The sequence below is a fragment of the Mya arenaria genome, chromosome 16, assembly GCF_026914265.1.
Source record: "Mya arenaria isolate MELC-2E11 chromosome 16, ASM2691426v1".
Taxonomy (NCBI): Eukaryota; Metazoa; Mollusca; class Bivalvia; order Myida; family Myidae; genus Mya; species Mya arenaria.
In genome coordinates, this window is record NC_069137.1 from 45,587,078 (window position 1) to 45,613,354 (window position 26,277).

Below are 26,277 nucleotides of genomic sequence, written 5' to 3' on the forward strand. Positions count from 1 at the left end.
ACCAGACACGCGGATGCCTGCCTGCTGTAACATTGAGAAACAGTGGTAACGTTGAACTGGATAAAGTTAAGGCGTAGTAGTCATTTCAATCTGGACAAGGTATGTTTGTATAATAGTAAATATATTTTTTATAAAACAAACGTGAATTTTAAGTTATTCCCAGTGGTTTTCAAAACAATATTATGAGCTTATGTATATTATAACGGAGAGTTGTATACATGAATAGTTAGAGTGTATTTTCTTATTTTTCTAGAGCGCTTTTGCTTTCAAATTACATTAATTCGCAGAAAGCAATACGTTTTAATATGATACCAAAAATAATGTGATCATTCATTATTCATATAAAGCATAAATGACTCAATGCCAAGACAAGTACGTTTGCATATCGAATATATTCAGATAACACAATTTTGAGGAATCATAAATTAACATTAGCTATTGGTGCAATTGCAACAATTTTTTGTGGTAGTTTGGCTTAAGCCTGTTGCTGTTTATAAGCTTATGGTGTGAGACAACAGTTATTTTTGCTATATGTTTCATATAGACACTAACCTGGCTTTTGACTTTATACACATCCCAGTTGAAAAACAAGGACATGGCATCTCTAGAACAATTCAAGAAACAAAATATAATCACAAGAAAACACCATGTTGACCATTGACCTGACTGTCAAAATTGAGTTCAAATACATAACCCTTCCGCCAAGGAGTCAATCGGCTACAAACAACTAATTTTCAGACTTACACAAGCTATGATTTTTCAAATATTTACACTAAAAACTATCAATTTCTGCAATGGAGTGTCATATTCAGTCAAGTTCTCTGCAAATAGAACATTTTTTGCTTCTTTTTCATTCAATATTAATAACATATTGATACTTGAACACAAGCACTCTTTTTTCTGTATTTACATCCGGATTTTGGTCAACGGGGGGGGGGGCAGATAACTGTGGTCTTGAGCCATATGCTAAACGTTATCATTTACTACGACACTTGTTTATTGCGCATGCGTTTTAACAGCCCGCTCGCTTTATTGCTTATCAGCACAGGTATATAAAGTATTCTAAACGAATAACGCGTGTTGTGTTACAGTAATAGTAATTAGTATGTTTTAATGCTACGAGTGTATCATGTTCAAAACGTCGCGAACACTTCGGACGAAGATAAACTTGATTTGCATTTGTGCATTTTAAGAATTTGTTTTTCCGACCAATCAGTTGTAAATGTCTTACTGGGAACCGAGGGAAATGGAGTTAAGATTTAGACGGGCAGTCAGGGGAATAATATTTCATCAACGCAAGTTCAATACTAAGCGGTAAAATTAGAATAACAAGCACCTGAATCCAGACTATTATCATACACAGGTAACCAATGGGAATTTCAAGGCAGAGACGGCAGATAACGTAGAAGTTTATGTTTTAGCATTCCCGTGCACTGATTAATCATAGCACTGCACGTAACCTTTATAAAGTCAATTGATGTACTATATTCAATTTGAAAATATTTTGCGTGTCAGAACATTGTTTAAAGCATTAATTTGGCAACATGTTTTCAACAGGTACTTGACTGCAATAATAAATCTAAGCAATCTATGGCAAGTTCTCATTGAAGAGGAGGTATGTTTGTACATCTTAATAGCTACGGCAACATTAAACATAAACTGTCAAAGGTTTGTTGCAAATGCTTTATAAAACTGACAGATATGTTCAGCAACAAAGTCCAAAATATTGTATAACGTATGGTTGACTAATTGGAATGACTGGGAAATACCATAGAGGTTGTTACCTCAATTCCTAATCCGAAAAAGCGTCTTTCATTAAAAATTAATATCCTATATTGTTGTCCTTAAACAGCAATCACATTTTAATGTTTGGAAGATACCAGTATGCATAACACACATATCTTATGTATTGTTGATATTACTAGTTAATGACAACCCGTTTATTTATATATAAAAAATAAACATTACGTACAATGTATAAAAAGTTAATCAACAGATAATGTATCTTATATTTCACATTAGTGTCTTTAATCAACTGGTATTGTCTCCTCAGCTATATATTTGTGTTTGTAATCAACAAGCATCCTACTCTTTACGTGTGTTTCATTTATATTTGTGTACCTAAACAACCGGTAACGACTCTTAGGCGTTATATATGTGCCTGTAACGAACAGCTTCCATCCATTTGGATTCATAGTATGCTTTAATTAAGATGTAACGTCGCTTACACTTAATATGTGTGTCTTTAATCAACAGGTAATTCTTCTAGGCTACAAAATTATGCCTTTAATTAGAAGGTAACGTCTTTTAAGATGTATAGTTTTGCATTTGAGTAATAGGTTAGGTTTCTAGGCTTCGTATTTGTCCCGTGCTCTATATTAATTGCGTACCTTTTCTACGAGACGGTGGGTTTTAAAGAGTAAGGAAAATTCACTATTACGAATAATATTGTGTTGTTATGTTGTCATAGGAGTTGAGATTGGGAAATGATTTAATAATCACATGTCATCGTAACCATGCGACCAGCCCCTGATTATCAAAGTTGCACATACAATTCTTCCTCGCCGAACAGTCAATAACATTACAGCAACGTATTGAAAAGTAGATGGATTTCAGCTATATATGTGTCTTTGAAAACTATTTTTACTCTTTTTATAAAAAATGATTGATTAAAGCTCCATTTAATAACATTGTTATTTTTGCTATTTAAATGACGTCATGTAATTCTGATCACCATTATAAGACATGTTTGTAATCAATGACAACTACTAGTATAACATAGGCGAACCATTTCCCATCTCAACTCCTATGACCACAAAGTAATGTTTTTACCGCTTTTAAACCCATATTTTAAAAAAATATTGATTTAAATCTTGGATTAATGTTATGGAGAACAAAAATTATGGAGTGACATTAAATAAAAACTATTTATAATATTTACAGACATTATGCAAGTTAAGTCTTTGTTCTACAAACGATACTTATTATAAAATTGAGCAATGAAGTTTATGAACATAAAACATAACAAGATGCGAAAGTCAAACATGATTTATGTTATACATATATTTATCATGGTATACATCAAATGATGTTCTGTAGAACAATGAGTGGATATTGGGAAATAACTTAATAATAGATCAGGTGAACATGAGGAGAGCAACTTTAAAATTGGATTGACATAAATTTGACATCATGATAACTATAATAATAATAATAATAATAATAATAATAATAATAATAATAATAATAATATTAACTATAAATAAATATAAATAAATAATTATGTATTGCATGGCGCTAACAGGAATCCAGGAGAAAAAACAAGACGATGATTTTAGTTTCAAATAGCATTATTATTATTTGGCAAAGGTACACGTTGTAGTGTGGGAAATAAATTCAAGGTACGTATGGCGATATTTTTACTTCTACAGCAGATGAGCTTGAGCTGATTGTTTACGCTACGATACCGGCAAATAAACGGAACGTACATGTTATGCGGTATGATTCTAGCTAGTGACGTACTGTAACTGTCTGTTTGAAATACAATTTCAAGCACAACAATGCATAATTATTGTACACTATCTAAAATGACACTAGAGGAACTAAAGTACTTACTCGGAGATTCTTATGACACCCATATTTCTGACGGCATGACTACACATGCAGAGGACGTTGATCTTGCACGGACAAAATAGGGATAAGCTTATATGTCTCCCTCGCACGTTCTCAATTGCAATTCAATAGAATACCACAATAAACCCTCCGTTCCCTTATTAACGTTTATGATTTTGACTTGTAAATATTATCTTCAGTGAAATAAATTCATGCTATATTTTAATTTACAGTGTCGATATCATAGATGGATTACATGGTGCATGATATTTCATAATTTGCTCTTGTGCCTTCTTTTATCACAAGTTACTGTACATAACTAGAGGAGGGGTAACCATCCAGAAAATAAATATAGTGTTTATCATTTGTTTTTCACAAACTAATATTGATGAATTAATGTTTGCTATTTATGCTCTTAATTCAGTGAGTAAAAAATAACTGTTCGATCAAAACATTTTAAAAATACTTAATTTAATCTCCAATTTCGACATTGCTTTATATCTGTTGTACTCGACATGCGTGAAATGTGTCTGTTAGATATTATGCTAGTTGTGTTTCGGCTAATAAACATTCTGCAAACTGCTGCAGTGTGCAAGAAATAGGGCATTTAAAAATAATAAACATATGTGAGCTTAGGCTCGAAATAGCTACCTATATAACAGTGCTGATATATCCCAGGTATCAGACACGCGGGAGCCTGCTAGCTGGAACATTGTGAATAAGTGTTTACGTTGAATTGGATAAAGTTAAGGCGTAGTAATCATTTCCATTTGGCAAAGGTAGGTTTGTTTATTATTAAATATACTTGTTTATCAAACAAGCGTAAGTTTCAGTTATTCAGAGTTATTTTCAAAACAATATTATATTAGTAGGTATGTTATAGCACAGAGTGGGATAAATGCACAGTAGGTGTGTGTTTCCTTTATTTGTTAAGAGCGCTTTTGTTTTCAAATAACATTAATTCGCAGAAAGAAATTCCTTAAAATATGATACCAAAATTATACAGGGTCACCATGAAGTTATATTAAGCATTATTGACTCAATTCTAAGACAAGCTTATTTGTACATCAACTATTCTCAGATAATTAATTTTGCCGAAGAATAAAAGAACATTAGCGTTCGGTGCAATTTACATGATTTGTTTTAGCACTTGGGCGTAAAAGTAAAAAACCGTGTAAATAGGGGTTTTTGTTGCTGTTTATTAGCACGTGCTAGAAATCGTCTTAAACTATACAACTTTTTAATTTTGCATGCGTATAAACAGCCCGCTCGTCTTATTGCTTTTCAGCTCGGTTGGATAAAGTAATCTAAATGTTTGTGTTACAAAGAATAACGAGTAGTTTTTCATGTCACTAGTGTATCATGTTCAGAACGTCGAGAACACTTTGGACGAAGATAAGCATGCATGTGTGCATTTAAAAAAAAATATTCTACCGACCAAGCAGTTATAAATCTCTTATTCGGAACCGATTAACATTGAGTTAAGATTTACACGAGCAGTCAGGTGAATATCATTTTATCAAAGCCAGTTCAATAATAAGCGGTAAATTTAGAATAACAAGCACCTGAATCCAGACTATTATCATACACAGGTAACCAATGGGAATTTCAAAGCAGAGAGTGCAGATAACGTAGAAGTTTATGTTGTAGCATTCCCGCTTACTGATTAATCTTGGCACCGCACGTAACCTGAATATAGTCAATTGACGTACTATATTGAAAGTAGCATGCCCATTGAAAATGTCACGGTTATGAATAATTTCAAAGTTTGTTCATGGATTTGGTCTGTTTGAAGGCCTACATTCTACCAATCTCTAAATTGATGATCCGTCCGTATGTCAAAAATGTAAAGCACGACATTTGGGAAAATTAACGGGAGTTACATATATAGAAGAATGGGACTTCGGATATCACAAGATGATTAAAATAGGAATATGGAAGAGGCATTCCAAGTCTTCATTGACGTTGATAATTTATTGTAACGGCGAAACGAGGGCCGAACGAGACAAACGTTTGCGCAATTTGCTATTGAGAGCACGCGATTAAGGTGTTAATACTAACCAACAATAAACGGTCATCGGTCATGTATGATAATTCAGTCATTATGACGTCCACAAATAAGGACAAACATACCGCAATACTGAACTTGAAGACGTTTGAATCTAGGTCAGATAAAAAACACTCCTTGACATGGTAACGTGTTGTCAATGCTCGCGCCAAATCTTGCAGAAATAAAGGACACTCACACAGAACTAAATGCGATGGGCTTAAATTGAAAAAAAGCTAGCAATAATGTTTGTGGTTTGTAATTCAAACAATACGTTTATTAAAAGCTGACGTTATTTGTGATCGATTGCAAACATATTCACTCGGAATTGAATAAGCCGAAAGGTGCTGCACCTGCAAGGTTATAAAGAATAATGATGCAAAAACAGTCCTTTGACATATATTTTCATTCACAAAAAGGCACATAAATACCAATCGGTGACGCTTAACAGAAACTTTTATCCGGAAACCTTCGCGGGAATTTTCGTAGACGTTTATCCACACGTGCACACAGTTTAGAATAAATTAGATACAAAACACAAAGCTATGAGACTCTCCAGGACGTGAAACAAATCATAATATAAGTTTGGCATGAAAAGCGTAAACTAAACTAAAGTTCCCAGGTCATATTTTTATGTTTACACTATGTTGCAAAAACTCATTTTTATGAATATTAGTAAAGTATTGGAGAAAACTCTTCTTCGAAAGAAATTGTTTGATAACAAATACATACTCTTTAAATAAATAAATTAACACTCACGATATAAAGGGTTTTTGTTTCGTAATATAACTAAATATGAAAAAGAACATACGACGTTATCCTAGTCGGTATCAAAAAAACTGATTCAACAATTACCCATGATAACAAGATATTCAAAGCGAAATATCCCACTGCCACGGTACTTAATTGTACAAAGGTTAAAATCAACAAAGGGTATAAGACGATGCATTCAAATATGACATAATAATGCTTTTGACATTGGAGCACCATTACATGTATATGAATTGCAGGATTGATTTCAGTTGTTTAATTTGTGTAAGAAAGATAAAATCGAGATTAAACAATTATTATATTCTTATGCAACTTCTAACATCTTCATCGTTTTCGATTTAATGATCATACAAAGGATATAAGAGAGTTGCCCGCCTTTTCTAATTAAACATGATACAAATATTTTTAATCATTTATAAAATTCGTACATTATAGTAAAACAAGGAACACCCTTTTTTGATTACTTTAATGCAGTCATATGTTGTTTTTTTGTAATTTCTGATTGCAATCCTTTTATTTTCGTACACTCCTTATATGCATGACAAGCATAAAAAAATACATGGAATTATAACATATTCGTTATCATATCATCAGGGAAAATTAATAGCTATGATATATATTGAAGGAATGAGTTGCAGGATTGATTTCACTATCGGGATATGAACGCAATTTAGATTGTTAAAGCGTGTGGTGTTCTAAGGCCTCCACGCGCACTTCGACCAGCCCAATTGCATTTTTTATCCCCGATAATTACAATTACACGCAATTCATTACTTATATTTACACCAAACGTTAATCTTTTTTGTTTTTTACAGTAAATACTTTATTTTGCAGAATTTTTTCTCATCTAGTATGTTATTCCGTAATCGAAAGCAGTTTATCAAATTACGCCAAACAACGCGGGAAATAATAGTAACTACAAATATATTTTTAAAGTACAATTTAAATACTATGAAAAACAACAGATTTAACATATCATGTTTTCGGAACCTGCTGGCACATTATAAACAAAACCACGATTTGTGGCCAAGATTCCATGTTGTGATGAAGTTTATACTTAAACAGGTCAATTTTACGTTGGCTAAACAAACGAAAAATATATACTATGAACGTATGATACAGTCGTATAATACTGTCGTATTGTTCAGACTATAAAAGTTTCATATGTTTTAATCATTCACATGTAAAGACTATTCGTTTCTTATTCTAAAAATATTAATCTTGTCATGTATTTTTACAGTATGATGTTCTTACGTCCGTTCGTCATCGTTGCGCTGGTAATGTTGACGACCTGTGAGGCGGACAGGTTGAGAAAATTGGAGTTACAAATGAACGGGATGAAAGCTGTTCAGTCCTACGTAATGGCGGTAGGTGTACATTAAACAATTATATACGTCCGTTAACGTCAATGTGAAGTTTGACTGACCTGATCAACGGTATTGAGCGAGAAAGTGAACTACTTGATCATACTTAATGGCGATTGGTAGAGATTGTAAAATTATATATTTTTGGTTTGTGGTCAATATGTAGTTTTGCTGTACAATTAAATAATTATGATGAGCGCAATATGTGGTTTTGCTGTACACTTATATACTTTTGTTGAGGGCTATATGTTGTTCTGCTGTACAATTATATACTTCTCTTGAGGGCAATATGTAGTTTTGCTGTACAATTATACACTTCTCTTGAGGGCAATATGTAGTTTTGCTGTACAATTATATACTTCTCTTGAGGGCAATATGTAGTTTTGCTGTACAATTATATACTTGTCTTGAGGTCAATATGTAGTTTTGCTGTACAATTATATACTTCTCTTGAGGGCAATATGTAGTTTTGCTGTACAATTATATACTTCTCTTGATGTCAATATGTAGTTTTGCTGTACAATTATATACTTGTCTTGAGGTCAATATGTAGTTTTGCTGTACAATTATACACTTCTCTTGAGGGCAATATGTAGTTTTGCTGTACAATTATATACTTCTCTTGATGTCAATATGTAGTTTTGCTGTACAATTATATACTTGTCTTGAGGTCAATATGTAGTTTTGCTGTACAATTATATACTTCTCTTGATGTCAATATGTAGTTTTGCTGTACAATTATTTACTTGTCTTGAGGTCAATATGTAGTTTTGCTGTACAATTATATACTTCTCATGAGGGCAATATGTAGTTTTGCTGTACAATTATATACTTCTCATGAGGGCAATATGTAGTTTTGCTGTACAATTATATACTTGTCTTGAGGTCAATATGTAGTTTTGCTGTACAATTATATACTTCTCTTGAGGGCAATATGTAGTTTTGATGTACAATTATATACTTCTTTTGAGGGCAATATGTAGTTTTGCTGTACAATTATATACTTCTCTTGAGGGCAATATGTAGTTTTGCTGTACAATTATATACTTCTATTGATGTCAATATGTAGTTTTGCTGTACAATTATATACTTGTCTTGAGGTCAATATGTAGTTTTGCTGTACAATTATACACTTCCCTTGAGGGCAATATGTAGTTCTGCTGTACAATTATATACTTCTCTTGAGGGCAATATGTAGTTCTGCTGTACAATTATATACTTCTCTTGAGGGCAATATGTAGTTCTGCTGTACAATTATATACTTCTCTTGAGGGCAATATGTAGTTCTGCTGTACAATTATATACTTCTCTTGAGGGCAATATGTAGTTTTGCTGTACAATTATATACTTCTCTTGATGTCAATATGTAGTTTTGCTGTACAATTATACACTTCTGTTGAGGGCTATATGTAGTTCTGCTGTACAATTATATACTTCTGTTGAGGTCAATTTGTAGTTTTGCTGTACAAATATATACTTCGGTTGGAGTCAATATGTAGTTTTGATGTACAATTTTATACTTCTGTTGAGGGCAATATATAGTTTTGCTGTACAATTATATACTTCTCTTGATGTCAATATGTAGTTTTGCTGTACAATTATATACTTGTCTTGAGGTCAATATGTAGTTTTGCTGTACAATTATACACTTCTCTTGAGGGCAATATGTAGTTTTGCTGTACAAGTATATACTTCTCTTGATGTCAATATGTACATTTGCTGTACAATTATATACTTGTCTTGAGGTCAATATGTAGTTTTGCTGTACAATTATATACTTCTCTTGATGTCAATATGTAGTTTTGCTGTACAATTATATACTTGTCTTGAGGTCAATATGTAGTTTTGCTGTACAATTATATACTTGTCTTGAGGTCAATATGTAGTTTTGATGTACAATTATATACTTCTCTTGAGGGCAATATGTAGTTTTGCTGTACAATTATATACTTGTCTTGAGGTCAATATGTAGTTTTGCTGTACAATTATATACTTCTCTTGATGTCAATATGTAATTCTGCTGTACAATTATATACTTGTCTTGAGGTCAATATGTAGTTTTGCTGTGCAATTATATACTTCTCTTGAGGGCAATATGTAGTTTTGCTGTACAATTATATACTTGTCTTGAGGGCAATATGTAGTTTTGCTGTACAATTATATACTTCTCTTGAGGGCAATATGTATTTTTGCTGTACAATTATATACTTCTCTTGATGTCAATATGTAGTTTTGTGTGTACAATTATATACTTGTCTTGAGGTCAATATGTAGTTTTGCTGTACAATTATATACTTGTCTTGAGGTCAATATGTAGTTTTGCTGTACAATTATATACTTGTCTTGAGGTCAATATGTAGTTTTGCTGTACAATTATATACTTGTCTTGAGGGCAATATGTAGTTTTGCTGTGCAATGATATACTTCTCTTGAGGGCAATATGTAGTTTTGCTGTACAATTATACTTCTCTTGATGTCAATATGTAGTTTTGCTGTACAATTATATACTTGTCTTGAGGTCAATATGTAGTTTTGCTGTACAATTATACACTTCTGTTGAGGGCAATATGTAGTTTTGATGTACAATTATATTCTTCTCTTGAGGGCAATATGTAGTTTCTGTACAATTATATACTTCTCTTGAGGGCAATATGTAGTTCTGCTGTACAATTATATACTTCTCTTGAGGGCAATATGTAGTTTCTGCTGTACAATTATATACTTCTCTTGAGGGCAATATGTAGTTTTGCTGTACAATTATATACTTCTCTTGAGGGCAATATGTAGTTTTGCTGTACAATTATATACTACTGTTGAGGGCAATATGTAGTTTTGCTGTACAATTATACACTTCTGTTGAGGGCTATATTTAGTTTTGCTGTACAATTATATACTTCTCTTGAGGGAAATATGTAGTTCTGCTGTACAATTATATACTTCTCTTGAGGCAAAATGTAGTTCTGCTGTACAATAATATACTTCTCTTGAGGGAAATATGTAGTTCTGCTGTATAATTATATACTTCTCTTGAGGGCAATATGTAGTTTTGCTGTACAATTATATACTTCTCTTGAGGGCAATATGTAGTTTTGCTGTACAATTATATACTTCTCTTGAGGACGATGTGTAGTTTTGCTGTACAATTATACAGTTCTGTTGAGGGCAATATGTAGTTTTGCTGTACAATTATATACTTCTGTTGAGGTCAATTTGTAGTTTTGCTGTACAAATATATACTTCGGTTGGAGTCAATATGTAGTTTTGATGTACAATTTTATACTTCTGTTGAGGGCAATATATAGTTTTGCTGTACAATTTTATACTTCTGTTGAGGTCAATATTTGGTTTTCTGTACAATTATACTATTGTTGAGGGCAATATATAGTTTTGATGTACAATTTTATACTTCTGTTGAGGTCAAAATTTGGTTTTCTTTACAATTATACACTTCTGTTGAGGGCAATATGTAGTTTTGCTGTACAATTATATACTTCTCTTGATGTCAATATGTAGTTCTGCTGTACAATTATATACTTGTCTTGAGGTCAATATGTAGTTTTGCTGTGCAATTATATACTTCTCTTGAGGGCAATATGTAGTTTTGCTGTACAATTATATACTTGTCTTGAGGGCAATATGTAGTTTTGCTGTACAATTATATACTTCTCTTGAGGGCAATATGTAGTTTTGCTGTACAATTATATACTTCTCTTGATGTCAATATGTAGTTTTGTTGTAAAATTATATTCTTGTCTTGAGGTCAATATGTAGTTTTGTGTACAATTATATACTTGTTTTGAGGGCAATATGTAGTTTTGCTGTGCAATGATATACTTCTCTTGAGGGCAATATGTAGTTTTGCTGTGCAATGATATACTTCTCTTGAGGGCAATATGTAGTTTTGCTGTACAATTATATACTTCTCTTGATGTCAATATGTAGTTTTGCTGTACAATTATATACTTGTCTTGAGGTCAATATGTAGTTTTGCTGTACAATTATACACTTCTCTTGAGGGCAATATGTAGTTTTGATGTACAATTATATACTTCTCTTGAGGGCAATATGTAGTTTTGCTGTACAATTATATACTTCTCTTGAGGGCAATATGTAGTTCTGCTGTACAATTATATACTTCTCTTGAGGGCAATATGTAGTTCTGCTGTACAATTATATACTTCTCTTGAGGGCAATATGTAGTTTTGCTGTACAATTATATACTTCTCTTGAGGGCAATATGTAGTTTTGCTGTACAATTATATACTACTGTTGAGGGCAATATGTAGTTTTTACTGTACAATTATACACTTCTGTTGAGGGCTATATTTAGTTTTGCTGTACAATTATATACTTCTCTTGAGGTAAATATGTAGTTCTGCTGTACAATTATATACTTCTCTTGAGGCAATATGTAGTTCTGCTGTACAATAATATACTTCTCTTGATGTCAATATGTAGTTTTGCTGTACAATTATATACTTCTCTTGAGGGCAATATGTAGTTCTGCTGTACAATTATATACTTCTCTTGAGGGCAATATGTAGTTTTGTTGTACAATTATATACTTCTCTTGAGGGCAATATGTAGTTTTGCTGTACAATTATATACTTCTCTTGAGGACGATATGTAGTTTTGCTGTACAATTATACACTTCTGTTGAGGGCAATATGTAGTTCTGCTGTACAATTATATACTTCTGTTGAGGTCAATATGTAGTTTTGCTGTACAATTATATACTTCTCTTGATGTCAATATGTAGTTTTGCTGTACAATTATATACTTCTCTTGAGGACGATATGTAGTTTTGCTGTACAATTATACACTTCTGTTGAGGGCAATATGTAGTTCTGCTGTACAATTATATACTTCTCTTGAGGTCAATATGTAGTTTTGCTGTACAATTATATACTTCTGTTGAGGTCAATATATAGTTCTGCTGTACAATTATACTTCTGTTGAGGTCAATTTGTAGTTTTGCTGTACAAATATATACTTCGGTTGGAGTCAATATGTAGTTTTGATGTACAATTTTATACTTCTGTTGAGGGCAATATATAGTTTTGCTTTACAATTTTATACTTCTGTTGAGGTCAATATTTTGGTTTTCTGTACAATTATATACTATTGTTGAGGGCAATATATAGTTTTGATGTACAATTTTATACTTCGGTTGGAGTCAATATATAGTTTTGATGTACAATTTTATACTTCTGTTGAGGTCAATATTTTGGTTTTCTTTACAATTATATACTTCTGTTGAGGGCAATATGTAGTTTTGCTGTACAATTATATACTTATGCTGAGGTCAATATTTTGGTTTTCTGTACAATTATATACTTCTCCTGAAGGCAATATGTAATTTTGCTGACCTATTCAGCGATACTGACCGAGAACGCGAGTTTCTTGATACTACGTAATGCGATTTGTAAAGATTGTGCAATTATATACTTTAGCTGTGGTAAATATTTACTTTTGCTTGCATGTCAAGTGATATTGACCTAGGACGCTAGCATATAAGTGGTTCTGAATTGTGAACAAAACATATCGTTCATTTATATATGTTTGAGGGCAATATGTAGTTTTACTGACCTGTCAAGTAATATTGACCGATGACAGTATAATACTCATTGGTAATGGCGTAGGGTACATAGTAGCATTATGAACTCCTTTTGTGGTCAATATGTAGTTTTAGTTTTATTGATATGTCAAGTGAAATATACCGGCGACGCTAGCTTCTCAATACTTCTTTATGTATTGACAACTTGATAAGTGATAACAATCTTAAAATAGGTCGTATAAGTTTGTAACATATCTAAGATAAAAAAAATCTTGTTAGAAATGACTTTTCTCCATTTGCAACTTAGATTTTATTTCTAATGAGTTAACAAATGTTATCATGCAGTTACAGCCCTTTTTTAAAGGAGGATTTGTTCTTGTTTCAGAGATTGGACACAATTGAAGGAGATTTTAGTACATTAACTGATAGAGTTTCAATGCTTGAATCACTTGTTAACACATCCTATAGCGATACTCGGGAGACGGACAGTGTCGAATCAAAAACCGGGCATACTGTAGGAAATACATATTCAAAATCTGAAATTAGCGACATCACAAAAACGCTTACAATGTATAAACATTCGTTTAAAAAGCATAAAAAAGAACTTACTAATGTCAATAGCGTTTTCAAAGACACATTGTCGGCCTTTGTTTCGAATGCATCCTCGACTGTAAGCTCATTAGTTAGCATGGTCAATGCCCACGTGCTACAGAGCGCTGAAAATATATCAGCTACTTTGCAAAAGGTCAACAATACAGTAGCTGAAAGTGGGCGGAAATTGCGCTCTGATAGTTTTATATATTTGAGCAACTTAAGCTCCGACGTTAGGACTGATATGGCCATACAATTTGAAAATGAAAAACAAGAAAACAATAAAACTTTGCTTGCTATTAATTCTCAAGTGGGAAAACATGTCGCAAATGAAACTGATACTCTTGAACGTTTTAAAACAAATATCCTTCAAGACCTTTATGCTGCACAGGCAAATGTCCAAAACGAAACAATTGAGATGGAAAAGAAGGTTGAAGAACTAATAGGCAGAGCAAATGAAGTTGTTGGCATCATTGAGGAGCAGAGATCTACAATAGAAGACCGTATTATGGTCACCATCAAGGCGCGTAAGTAGCTCGCACCTAACGTGAGTATATCATATATTATACAACCGTATTCTTGCTTACTTGTTTAAAGCAATTATATCTTCTACAATTGACTACCTGTATTAGTTACTCAAACATATGTCGATTAGGTTATAAAAAAGGTTCATTAAAAGGTTAATAGATGTGTTTAAGCGGTGTACCGATCAATGTACTGTGTTGTATGGTCACTTCAACAGTGGAGTAAAGTCAATATGACATAACGTTATTTAATCTGCCATGAATAGATACTATTTAGGACAAACATTGCTTCGACAACCTTTGTAAGCATGGTTATTAAGGATTGGGTCATGTTGGTAATTCTACATTTCTAAAATGGCTCGCGTCAAAGAGACAACAGCAGACGTTTGTATACAATTGTAGCAGTGTTAACACATCATTACTGAACATTCTAATCCATGTCTCCCATTTACAACATACGAATCAATGAATGATCATTTATGAAATTGACGATGCATTTTATTGATCTATTTCCCTATCGAGATCCGACTTAATGGAGTGACTAGTCTGGATTATCGTTTTGACAGGGGCAGAAGAAATATTCAAAGAACCTGCTTTGCTCCACTGTTTTCAATATTTCTCCGTCTAGTTCATAATATATAAGTATGGTTTTGTATGGTCCGACTGATCGCAGTCAAGGGACCGGGCGTAATAGAATGAGTTACAGAACCTTGGCTGCTCTACTGCCGTTAACTAATTCTCTATACCTCTATCTATGTTACAGTTCACGACAATAATGGTCGTCATGGTATTTCTGTTCTAATTCACGTGACACGTGCAGCAGATTTAGTTCCAGCACTAGCGTTGCTACACCGCCTTAAAATATTGTTTTTTGTTTTTTCTATCTAGTTCACATTTCGTGGAGTGACTGGTCTGCATGGTCCGATTGTTCTCGGTCATGTGACAAGGGCAGCAGAAGTAGACACAGGTCATGTGATGTAACTCCGCCTTTTACTGATGGCATTTGCATTGGAAGTGATACGGATACAGAGGAATGCGTCATTCACGAGATATGTCCATGTGAGTACGTGGTGTTCACTTTTAAAGATGAATAGTCTCTCACAAGTAAATATTGTTTGTGTATGTTATACCTTTAGCTTTTCAATTTTTGCGAGAATAAAGAAGAAGAAGCTAAACTGAAGTGTTTAATATATCGTACGAGTATAAGGTTTAACATGCAGCTAATAATGTTAAAAGGAGACAAAGTTTTAAGAGAACATTATGTTCAAATGAATGAAGTAAATCACAGAACTAGAAGTTTTTCTGAACGTATTTATCAAAATAATATACCAACTCGAGACATGCCTGTTGTCAGCCGAATGTCTACGTAGTTTTACTATTTATAGTTATTGCAGCAGTTTTATACTTTCAATATAATAATATTTTGTTATTTCAAAGCATTTTTATTACAGTTTTAACCTCAACGATTTCAATATCAGTGATTATATATATGTAGACGTAATATGTTGATGTTTAACTTAATGCGAATGCAAGTTCTTTCACAATTATACATATGCCAATAATCAAACTTTCTTTCTTAATTGTGACATTATTATACTAACCAGATGACTGCAGCGATGTGTTAAAACTAGGCATGTCACGTGGGTCAGGTATGTACATAATCACGCCCTGGAACACGCACAAGGAAGTGGAGGTTAACTGCGATATGGATACCGAAGGTGGTGGGTGGACTGTAAGTATGATTGTGTTTAAATTAATGTTACACTAATCTCATTAAATTCTAGTTTCTTATAAAACGATATGTTTATGAGCCAGGCCCCAATTTCTCGAAACTTCTTAAGTCTTTTATAACAGGATTAAGCTTATTTCACTATTTTTGTTGTTCTATAAAATGTGTATTATTTACTTCTTAAGAGTTTGTAGAAATTATGAAGGAATATTCTAAATGACAATAAAAGATTTTTTATTTTTCAAAATCCATTTTTAGTATGTTTTTAGGCTAACTGAAATAAGCGACTTAAGCCTGTTAAGCTTAAGAAGTTTCGAGAAATTGGGGCCTGGTCAGTGAATACCTTGGCATTGGAAGTAAGATACGAATTAACGTTTCTTAACCGAAAGATGTTTATAAGAAAGGCATTGTGACATTATGATTATTGATAAGAGTATGAGTGGGCTACTTTTTGCGCTCTACGTCATCAACATATATTTATTTCGTACAAGTTCTAAATGACTTATTAAATTACACGAGGAAAGTGATAAATGTTTGTATCATCAAACCTACGAGCAAAAGTTGAAAGTAATATAGGAGAACGAGTTTAAAATTCAACGGCACATTTTACATGCACGTGTAACTACACTAACGTGCTCATGTCGTGTTTTGCAATATCTCTTTTATCTTAAAAGAAATAACGCAATAATCTTTTCAATCATATTTTGTGCAAAATAAAGACATTCTATAGAGATCAAAACTCTTATCTATCAAATATGTTTATGATGTTGTCCCATTAATAGTAAAAGTATTGTTGTTCGAAATGCATGACCCATTTATGGTAAAGAATAATGCAGGTGTATGTTCAAAAATAGTAAAGATCAATGCTATTTAAAGAAGTCTACCCATACACAGCGAATAAAACTGTTGCTTAAAGCAGTCGACCAATAAGAATTACGACTTATGCATAAACTGTTCCCAGATATATACAGTAAATGTTTATGCTGTTCAAGGCATTCGACGCATATAAGACACCTTACATATGAAATTATTTGGAACATACATACTAATGAATAATGTGTTTTAAGGTATGTAGTCAATACTTAGTTCGAAAAAATGCTATATGAAATATTCGACACATTAAAAGTAAGAATCAGAGTGTTTCAATGTGTTGGGCCTTTTTACCTCAGAAAGTATGCATTGTGTTCGACTTTAATATAAATATATATGATGAAAACTGTTTCGTATATTTTAGCATATTTATGAGTGTGTATAATGTAACGACAGTATGACACTAGACATGAATAGGTGGCATTGTCCTTTACAATAATAACTATATTATATAGAGCTATGGAACATTTAAATGAAAACATGTCGAGTTTCTTTAAGCTTAATATTCCGTAGTCTTATAATGTTTAGTTAGAAAGGAAACATGTTATTAAAAGTATTTGACAGAGCGAAGTTACAGCACGTGTATTTGACCTTTATACATTAGAAATTATTGGCAACGTTTATAAGTATTTGAGATATAATGTTTTTGGATATATTCTGCACAATTTTAGAGTAAATCATGTAACTGCATAATATAATCGACATACATGGGGATAAATATAAACTTCACAAAAAATGATTATATTTTCAATTAATACACATCGGTTTTCTTTAAGGTTTATTTAGTATTTTCAATGTCATTTAACCGAAAAATGACGTTTATGCCAACTTTTTTTCGCGGCTTTTTTTTTAAAAAGTATTGCTTTTAGTCAAGCTCAGTGCATTATCCAGGTATTCGGATATACAAATGGTTTGTAATCAAATTAGTTATTAACATTGCTTTCCATATGTAGGTGTTTCAAAGACGCTATGATGGTTCTGTTGCCTTCAACAGGAGCTTTGCGGATTACGAGAGGGGATTTGGTTCATTGGATGGTGAATTCTGGACAGGTGCGTTCTTACGATAACGAAACCTTTCATCGTATGAACAAACGATAATTGAATGATACTCTTCGTTATAATATACTAGACATATATATATCAAACAAGACATCTCAGAAAGTAAACAGAAATTTAAAAATGCCCGTTCACAAACATTAATTTTGACGTAAGGGTTTTCAGTTGTATGCGCCACGTAAATAACACTAAATGATATTAAGTGTTAATTTGCGAATAAACTAAAACCATGAGTTCAAATGCCTATAACTAATGTATACTCTGTTCGAAGAATGGTTTATTTATAGAATAATTCATGGTTGACCATGGCTTTTGGTTGATAATTGCCTCAGTAGAAGGAATAATTGCCCGAGAGCTTTAGCCCGAGGGCAATCATTTTATTTGGGCAATTACTCCTATATCTTATGAAATGGGTACACATAGAGTTCACTATTAGACGCCCACGTTTCTTCTATATCCAGTAAAATATGTACACATAATATTCGCTATTAGACGGACAAGTTTCTTCTATATCTAATGAAATATGATCACAAAGTCTTTACCGTAAGACGCACACGTTTCTTCGATATTCAATGGAATATGCACACATAGATTTCATGGTAAGACGCCCAGGTTTCTTCTATATCTTATGAAATATGTACATATAGTCTTCATTATTGACGGACACGTTACTTCTTTATCAAATGAAAAATATGTACACAAAGTTTCCACTGTTAGACGCATTCGATTTTTCTATATCAAATGAAATATGTACATATAGTTTTCACTGTTAGACGCATTCGATGTTTCTATATTAAATGAAATATGTACACATAGTTTTCACTGTTAGACGCCCTCGATTTTTCTGTATTAAATGAAATATGTACACATAGTTTTCACTGTTAGACCCACTCGATTTTTCTGTATTAAATGAAATATGTACACATAGTTTTCACTGTTAGACCCACTCGATTTTTCTGTATTAAATGAAATATGTACACATAGTTTTCACTGTTAGACCCATTCGTTTTTTCTGTATTAAATGAAATATGTACACATAGTTTTCACTGTAAGACCCATTCGTTTTTTCTATATTAATTGAATTATGTACACGTAGTTTTCACTGTTAGAAGCACACGATTATTTATATAAATGAAATATGTACACATAGTTTTCACTGTTAGACCCATTCGATTTTTTATTTTAAATGAATTATGTACACGTAGTTTTCACTGTTAGAAGCACACGATTTTTCTATATTAAATGAATTATGAACACGTAGTTTTCACTGTTAGAAGCACACGATTTTTCTATATTAAATGAAATATGTACATGTAGTTTTCACTGTTAGAAGCACACGATTTTTCTATATTAAAAACGAAATATGTTCACATAGTTTTCACTGTACGACGCACACGTGTCTTTTATATCCAATACAATATGTTCACATAGTGTTCACTGTAAGACGCACACGTGTCTTTTATATCCAATAAAACATGTTCACAAAGTGTTCACTGTAAGACGCACACGTGTATTTTATATCCAATAAAATATGTTCACATAGTGTTCACTGTAAGACGCACACGTGTCTTTTATATCCAATTAAATATGTTCACATAGTGTTCACTGTAAGACGCACACGTGTCTTCTAAATCAAATGAAATATGCACACATAGTCGTCATCGTAAGACGCACACGTGTCTTCTGTAGCTTTTCGCATAAATATTTATATATCTTATGGCATTTGTACACATAGTTTTCCCTGTTAGACGCACACGTTTCTTCTATATCTAATGACATTTGTACTCATAGTTTACACCGTAAGACGCACACGTTTCTTCTATATATAATGACATTTGTACACATAGTCTTCACCGTTAGACGCCCAGGTTTCTTCTTTATCTTATGACATTTGTACTCATAGTTTACCACGTTAGACGCACACGTTTCTTCTATATCTAATGACATTTGTACTCATAGTTTACACCGTTAGACACACACGTTTCTTATATATCTAATGACATTTGTACACAAAGTCTTTACTGTAAGATGCAATCGTTTCTTCTATATCTTATGAAAATGAACACACTTTTTTTCTCTGTTCGACGCCCATGTTTCTTCTATATAATGACATGTGCACATATAGTTTTTACTCTATCACAAAAGTTTCACGAGTTGTTGAACTTAAATGGCAATACGCCGTGTCCATCGATATAAAGAGATTTTAATCAATTAATTATTAGGATGAAAAGCAACTAAGTCACATAGTGGCCTTCACAACCTGCTATTTGTGTTACTATATATAGTATTGTTCGTACCCTTTACCTATAACGCTCGAACACGAGTGTACACATCGCATAAGATTATAGTTGAATTAAATTTATCTTTTTCACAGGTCTGGATGTTCTCCATTCAATGACAAGCCGTGGTAACATGACGTTACGAGTGGACATGAGTTTACCAGATGGAACTACTGGATTTGACGAGTACGCGGGTTTCTATATTTCTCCACCTGACCAGTACAACTTTAACGTTGATAGGAGGATCAACTCAAGAGGAAGTATGTTATTCGAGGAATTTGGGAGAAATTGATACACTGTTTAAATACAATACGTCTAACTAAGATCATTACCCTTTATTAGTTTCCAAAGAGACATAATTATACTAAATTATCCTTTTATATCAAGTATATTAGAACAATTTAATGTATTTAAAACGGAATAATTCACCACAATATTTATTTTGTCAAAATATATTAGTGCCCAGTATATTTAAGTCTTAGTCGATGCTAGAAGTTGCTATATTATTTTAATAAAATACGTCGCGATTCGATAATTATCATGACATGCCTTTTAAAGGTAAAACTTGTAGATGGGTGCACAAGGGAAATGTTTTAATTATAATGAATGATAATGTTTAACGCATTCGACTTTAATTATTAAAAGAAAAAACACGTATAATTTGTGCACATATAAACAATCTTTATATGTGGGGGATGTAATAAAACTAAGGACTAGAAACCAGATGATATAAGTGCAAGGAAAAAATATTTTTTTCAAAAACTTACATTCAATTAAATCATTGTATACAACGCATTAAATCTTACTAACTGATGTATTACATCGCTGAAGAAACAGGCATTTTTTTGCGTATTTTTCCAATTCGAAATGTTCTGGTTCTGACTTCCGCGTAAATCCCAGTTAATTTTAGAAAATAAATTAGGTGTATGTATCTGTACTTATTACGTGACTTTCACATGCTAAATATACGCACTTTAAATAGTTGTAGCCCGGAATTAAAGCTTTTTCTGGTTTTCCCTACCTAATCCTCCGGTACAAACAAAATTAAACCGTAATATACTTCTGAAAAACAATAGAGTCATTGGACTGTTAAATGAATTTCAATAGCTCGAAATTCACTTTTTATTTGTACCGGCATGGGAAAACCCAGTTATGTTAATTCCGGGCGATATGTATTGGGAAACCATTATGCGCTATTATTATACGGCTAAACTCAGCTGAGACAGCGACAACAAGGTGATCTACTATTATAAAATGATGTATTATCGGCTTCATATTAGCTCGTATTGACAGATATAAGCTTGTGGGTTTTTTTCCGATTTGGGGACCGTCTGGTGTCTAGCCCTTAAATAGCAAAGCCAGCACAAACTCTCCAGTTAAAAAGCGCCAAAATATCGCATATATGATTCTAATTAATTAATATCTCTAGACACTGTACCTTGTGTTCCAAAAACGAATATATTATCTCATCTACATTCAAGAAATTAAAAAAAAAACAAGTCTGTTAGCAATAGGTTGACTTGTTTATACCTTAATATGATTGACAAGCAAACCCTTTTATAGAGATCAAATAATACTTATACTAATTGTATATTCACAGTGTCCGATTCCTTCCTTCTGTCCAACACGGGTGGAAGGTATGATATCAACCACCAGCCCTTTTCAACGTACGACAGGGACGCGGACAACTGGCCTGACAACTGTGCCCAAAACTTTGGAGGAGGCTGGTGGTACAATGGTTGCATGGGCAATAACCTCAATGGACCGTACACCAGTGATTATTTTTATTACCTGTCATTTAAACGGGGCGATCCTCAAAGACTGAAGACGTCTACCATGATGTTTCGATAGAGCCGTTAAGATTTGAGTAGACTATTAAAGCATTTCATCGTTTGTGTGTTTGTTAATTATCAGTAGCTATAGTATGCAACATTATAAACTTGATTTTATTCATCCCAATGATATAATTGATACAGATGTAATGCAACTAAAGCAAAAACGCTGTTCTCAACAATATTGTGAACATAAATTTATGATAAAAATCATGGGTTGTTCCATTGTAAAACAAATGCTCATTTGAATGAACTCTCTTATATATTTAGTAAAGTAGCTATCAAAACCGTTTTATCATTTTTTTAAATTGTTAGTTCTTGTAATTTATCTATTGTGTATATCTTTATGCTGAGAAACCCTAATGGTTTCAGTCGAATAAACTCTGTTCAGATATGTTATTTTCTGTTAACCAGAGATGACTGAGAGCTCACGTCATACAGGCTGTTTCTATAAATTATTACAACAAGTCTTTAATTTGAATATCGTGAATAATGTGATTGAGACAAACACATATCAGGCAGTACAATGCATTACTATTTCTAGTACACCGGATAGGCATTTCCGGTAAATTCAGCCGTGCTGGAAAACTCCATCTGGCATCCCCCCAAAATAACCCATAAAAGACGTGATAGAGAAGGAACTTATATACGTATGCAGTGAATACAAATTACTGCGCGTCATGACGTCAGTAAACATCATCACACGCGCTTTTTGGTGAAATGTACAAAAATGCGCTTTCTTATGTATTTTCCTCACAAAAAAATGTAATGTAAGGTATGCTAGAAAAAATATCTATCATGTGTGTCCGTTCCGGATAGAAAAATGCTTGCACACCGGACGTGTGTTTCCGGTCATGGTACCGGTGCTGGAAAAACTCATCTTACACCCCCATGTAAGATGAGTCACGCGCAACAACGCGCCATTTCTGATTTCTTTTATTGTATGGTTTATGAAAAGTATATTTTGCAGTTTCTCTAAAGCGGAATCAAAAATATAAGTATACAATACTTTTAATTCAAACTGAAAATAATCGTAAAAGCGCGATTTGTAAAGGAACTAATATCCGTAGATAATGATTTAAAACTAATGCGCTTTCTGACGTCAGTACACAACGTCACACGCGCTTTTTTGTGAAATGTACAAAAGTGCGTTTTCTACGTCATTTTTTCCACAAATTCATAATTTTAGGTATGCAAGAAAAAATATCAATCATGTTTCTTATTCTTAATTTGATTGCAATTATTCACGTTTTTCTCCTGTCATGTTATAGGTTCCTACCATTTCATTTCAACAAAACGGTACATTGTTTTCCTTCCATAAAAAACTGTTTGGTGCGATTTTATGAAATTGCTTATTAAACTAAAGCCGTTCATTGCTATTAAAATTGTACCCCGAATTCTCATTTGTTTGTCTTTGCGTTTAACAATTCAACATTAACAATTTATTACCACAATGCATTCGCATACTTTCGTTGCCATTGCATATACATGAACAAATAAATGCATATTGCATTAAAATGGTGGATATACAGACAACCAAAAAACATCACGAGCGTTTTAGTTTTTATAGCCCTCTCGATGGAATCACATAGATTCTAGAATATTTTCCGTGCTTTGTACTGCCTATTTTACTCTTGTAATATTACCGCTAGCCGGGCTAAGTATTGCCTATTATCATTAAGAGTGCCGCCTTTCACGTTCGTGAATACTCCTTTGGCCACCATGTGCACCGTGGAGTACTGCCTATCACCATTGTGTGTACCGTCTATCACCATTGTGAGTACCGTCTATTACCATTGTGAGTACTGTCCATCACCATTGTGAGTACTGCCCATTACCACTGTGAGTACCGTCTATCACCATTGTAAGTACCGCCTATTACCATTGTGAGTACTGTCCATCACCATTGTGTGTACCGTCTATCACCATTGTGAGTACCGTCTATTACCATTGTGAGTACTGTCCATCACCATTGTGAGTACTGCCCATTACCACTGTGAGTACCGTCTATCACCATTGTAAGTACCGCCTATCACCATTGTGAGTAACGTCTATCATCATTGTGAACACCGCCTATCACCATTGTGAGTACCACCTATCATCATTGTGAGTACCGCCTATCGTCATTGTGAACACCGCCTATCATCATTGTGAACACCGCATTTTACCGTTGTGTGTACCGCCTATCATCACTGTGTGTACCGCCTTTCACCATTGTGAGTACCGTGTATCACCACTGTGAGTACTGCCTATCACCACTAACAGTACCGTCTATCATCATTGCGAACACCCTCTGTCACCATTGTGAGTACGGCCTATCGCCATTGTGAATAGCGTCTATCACCATTGTGAGTACCGTCTATCATCATTGTGAACACCGCCTATCACCATCGTGAGTACCACCTATCATCATTGTGAGTCCCGTCTATCACCATTGTGAGTACCGTCTATCACCATTGTCAATACCATCTATCATCATTGTGACCGTTCACCATTGTAGTCACCGCCTATCACCATTGCAACACCGCCTATCACCATTGTGAGAACCGCTTATCACCATTGAGTACCGTCTTTCACCATTGTGATACCGCCTATCACCATTGTGAGTACCGCTATCACCATTGTGAGTACCGCCTATCATCATTGTGTACCGCATATCATCATTGTGAGTACCGCCTATCACCATTGTGAGTCACCATTGTGAGTACCGTCTATCACCATTGTGAGTACCGCCTATCACCATTGTGTGTACAGCCTATCACCATTGTGAGTACCGTCTATCACCATTGTGAGTACCGCTTATCACCATTGTGAGTACAGCCCACCACCATTGTGGGTACCGTCTATCACCGTTTTGAGAACTGTCTATCACAATAGTGAGTACCGCATATCACCTTTGTGAGTACCGTCTATCACCATGTGAGTACCGCCTATCACCATTGTGAGTACCGCCTATCACCATTTTGTGTACAGCCTATCACCATTGTGAGTACCGCCTATCACCATTGTGAGTACCGCCTATCACCATTGTGAGTACCGCCTATCACCATTGTGAGTACCGCCTATCACCATTGTGAGTACCGTCTATCACCATTGTGAGTACCGTCCATCACCATTGTGAGTACCGCCTATCACCATTGTGAGTACCGTCTATCACCGTTTTGAGAACTGTCTATCACATAGTGAGTACCGCATATCACCTTTGTGAGTACCGTCTATCACCATTGTGAGTACCGGCTATCACCATTGTGAATACCGTCTATAACCATTTTGAGTACTGTCTATCACAATTGTGAGTTCCGTCTTTAGCCATTATGAGTACCGTCTATCACCATTGTTAGTACTGTCTTTCACAATTTTGAGTAACGTCTATCACCATTGTTAGTACTGTCTATCACAATTGTGAGTACCGTCTAATTCCATTATAAGTACCGTCTATCACTATTGTGTGTATTGTCTAGGACCATTGTGAGTACCGCCTATCACCATTGTGAGTACCGTCTATCGCCATTGTGAGTACCGCCTACCACCATTGTGAGTACCGTCTATCACCATTGTGTGTACTGTCTAGGACCATTATGAATATCGTCTATCACCATTGTCAATACCGTCTTTCACCATTATGAGTACCGTCTATCACCGTTGCGAGTACCGCCTACCGCCATTGTGTGTACCGCCTATCACCGTTGTGAGTACCGTGTATCACCTTTGTGAATACCGCCGATCACCATTGTGAACACCGCCGATCACCGTTGTGAGTACAGTCTATCGCCGTTGTGTGTACCGCCCATCACCATTGTGAGTACAGTCTATCGCTATTGTGAGTACCGCCTACCACCATTGTGAGTACCGTCTGTCACCATTGTGAGTACCGCCTATCACCATGGTGAGTACTGTCTACTACCATTGTGTGTACCGCCTACCATCACCATTGTGAGTACCGTCTTACGCCATTGTGAGTAACGCCTATCACCATTGTGAGAAACGCCTATCACCATTGTAAGTACCGCCTATCACCGTTGTGTGTACCGCCTATCACCATTGT

General features: G+C 34.0%; 1 protein-coding gene across 2 annotated transcripts; it reads left to right on the forward strand.

The window, feature by feature from the left end:
* The first annotated feature begins 3 nt into the window (after nucleotides 1–3).
* On the forward strand, nucleotides 4–22,626 carry LOC128221270 (angiopoietin-2-like). 2 transcript variants are annotated; one of them, XM_052929821.1, is made up of 9 exons: nucleotides 11–99; nucleotides 4,291–4,391; nucleotides 7,671–7,797; nucleotides 13,737–14,469; nucleotides 15,355–15,525; nucleotides 16,071–16,198; nucleotides 18,019–18,115; nucleotides 20,496–20,660; nucleotides 22,001–22,626. In XM_052929821.1, exons 3-9 carry the CDS (start codon nucleotides 7,672–7,674, stop codon nucleotides 22,249–22,251), a joined length of 1,671 nt encoding a protein of 556 aa, XP_052785781.1. In that variant the 5' UTR covers nucleotides 11–99; nucleotides 4,291–4,391; nucleotide 7,671; the 3' UTR covers nucleotides 22,252–22,626. The 2 variants fall into 2 exon arrangements, with proteins under 2 accessions (XP_052785782.1, XP_052785781.1); XM_052929822.1 differs by lacking the exon at nucleotides 4,291–4,391 and having other exon boundaries at nucleotides 4–99.
* The last annotated feature ends 3,651 nt before the right edge of the window (nucleotides 22,627–26,277 follow it).

Coding starts and splice junctions, on each gene's coding strand:
- LOC128221270 (XM_052929822.1), top strand. CDS start 7,672: ATGATGTTCTTACGTCCGTTCGTCATCGTTGCGCTGGTAATGTTGACG. Junction 15,526..16,070: donor CATTCACGAGATATGTCCAT/GTGAGTACGTGG, acceptor TATACTAACCAG/ATGACTGCAGCGATGTGTTA. Junction 16,199..18,018: donor CCGAAGGTGGTGGGTGGACT/GTAAGTATGATT, acceptor TTCCATATGTAG/GTGTTTCAAAGACGCTATGA.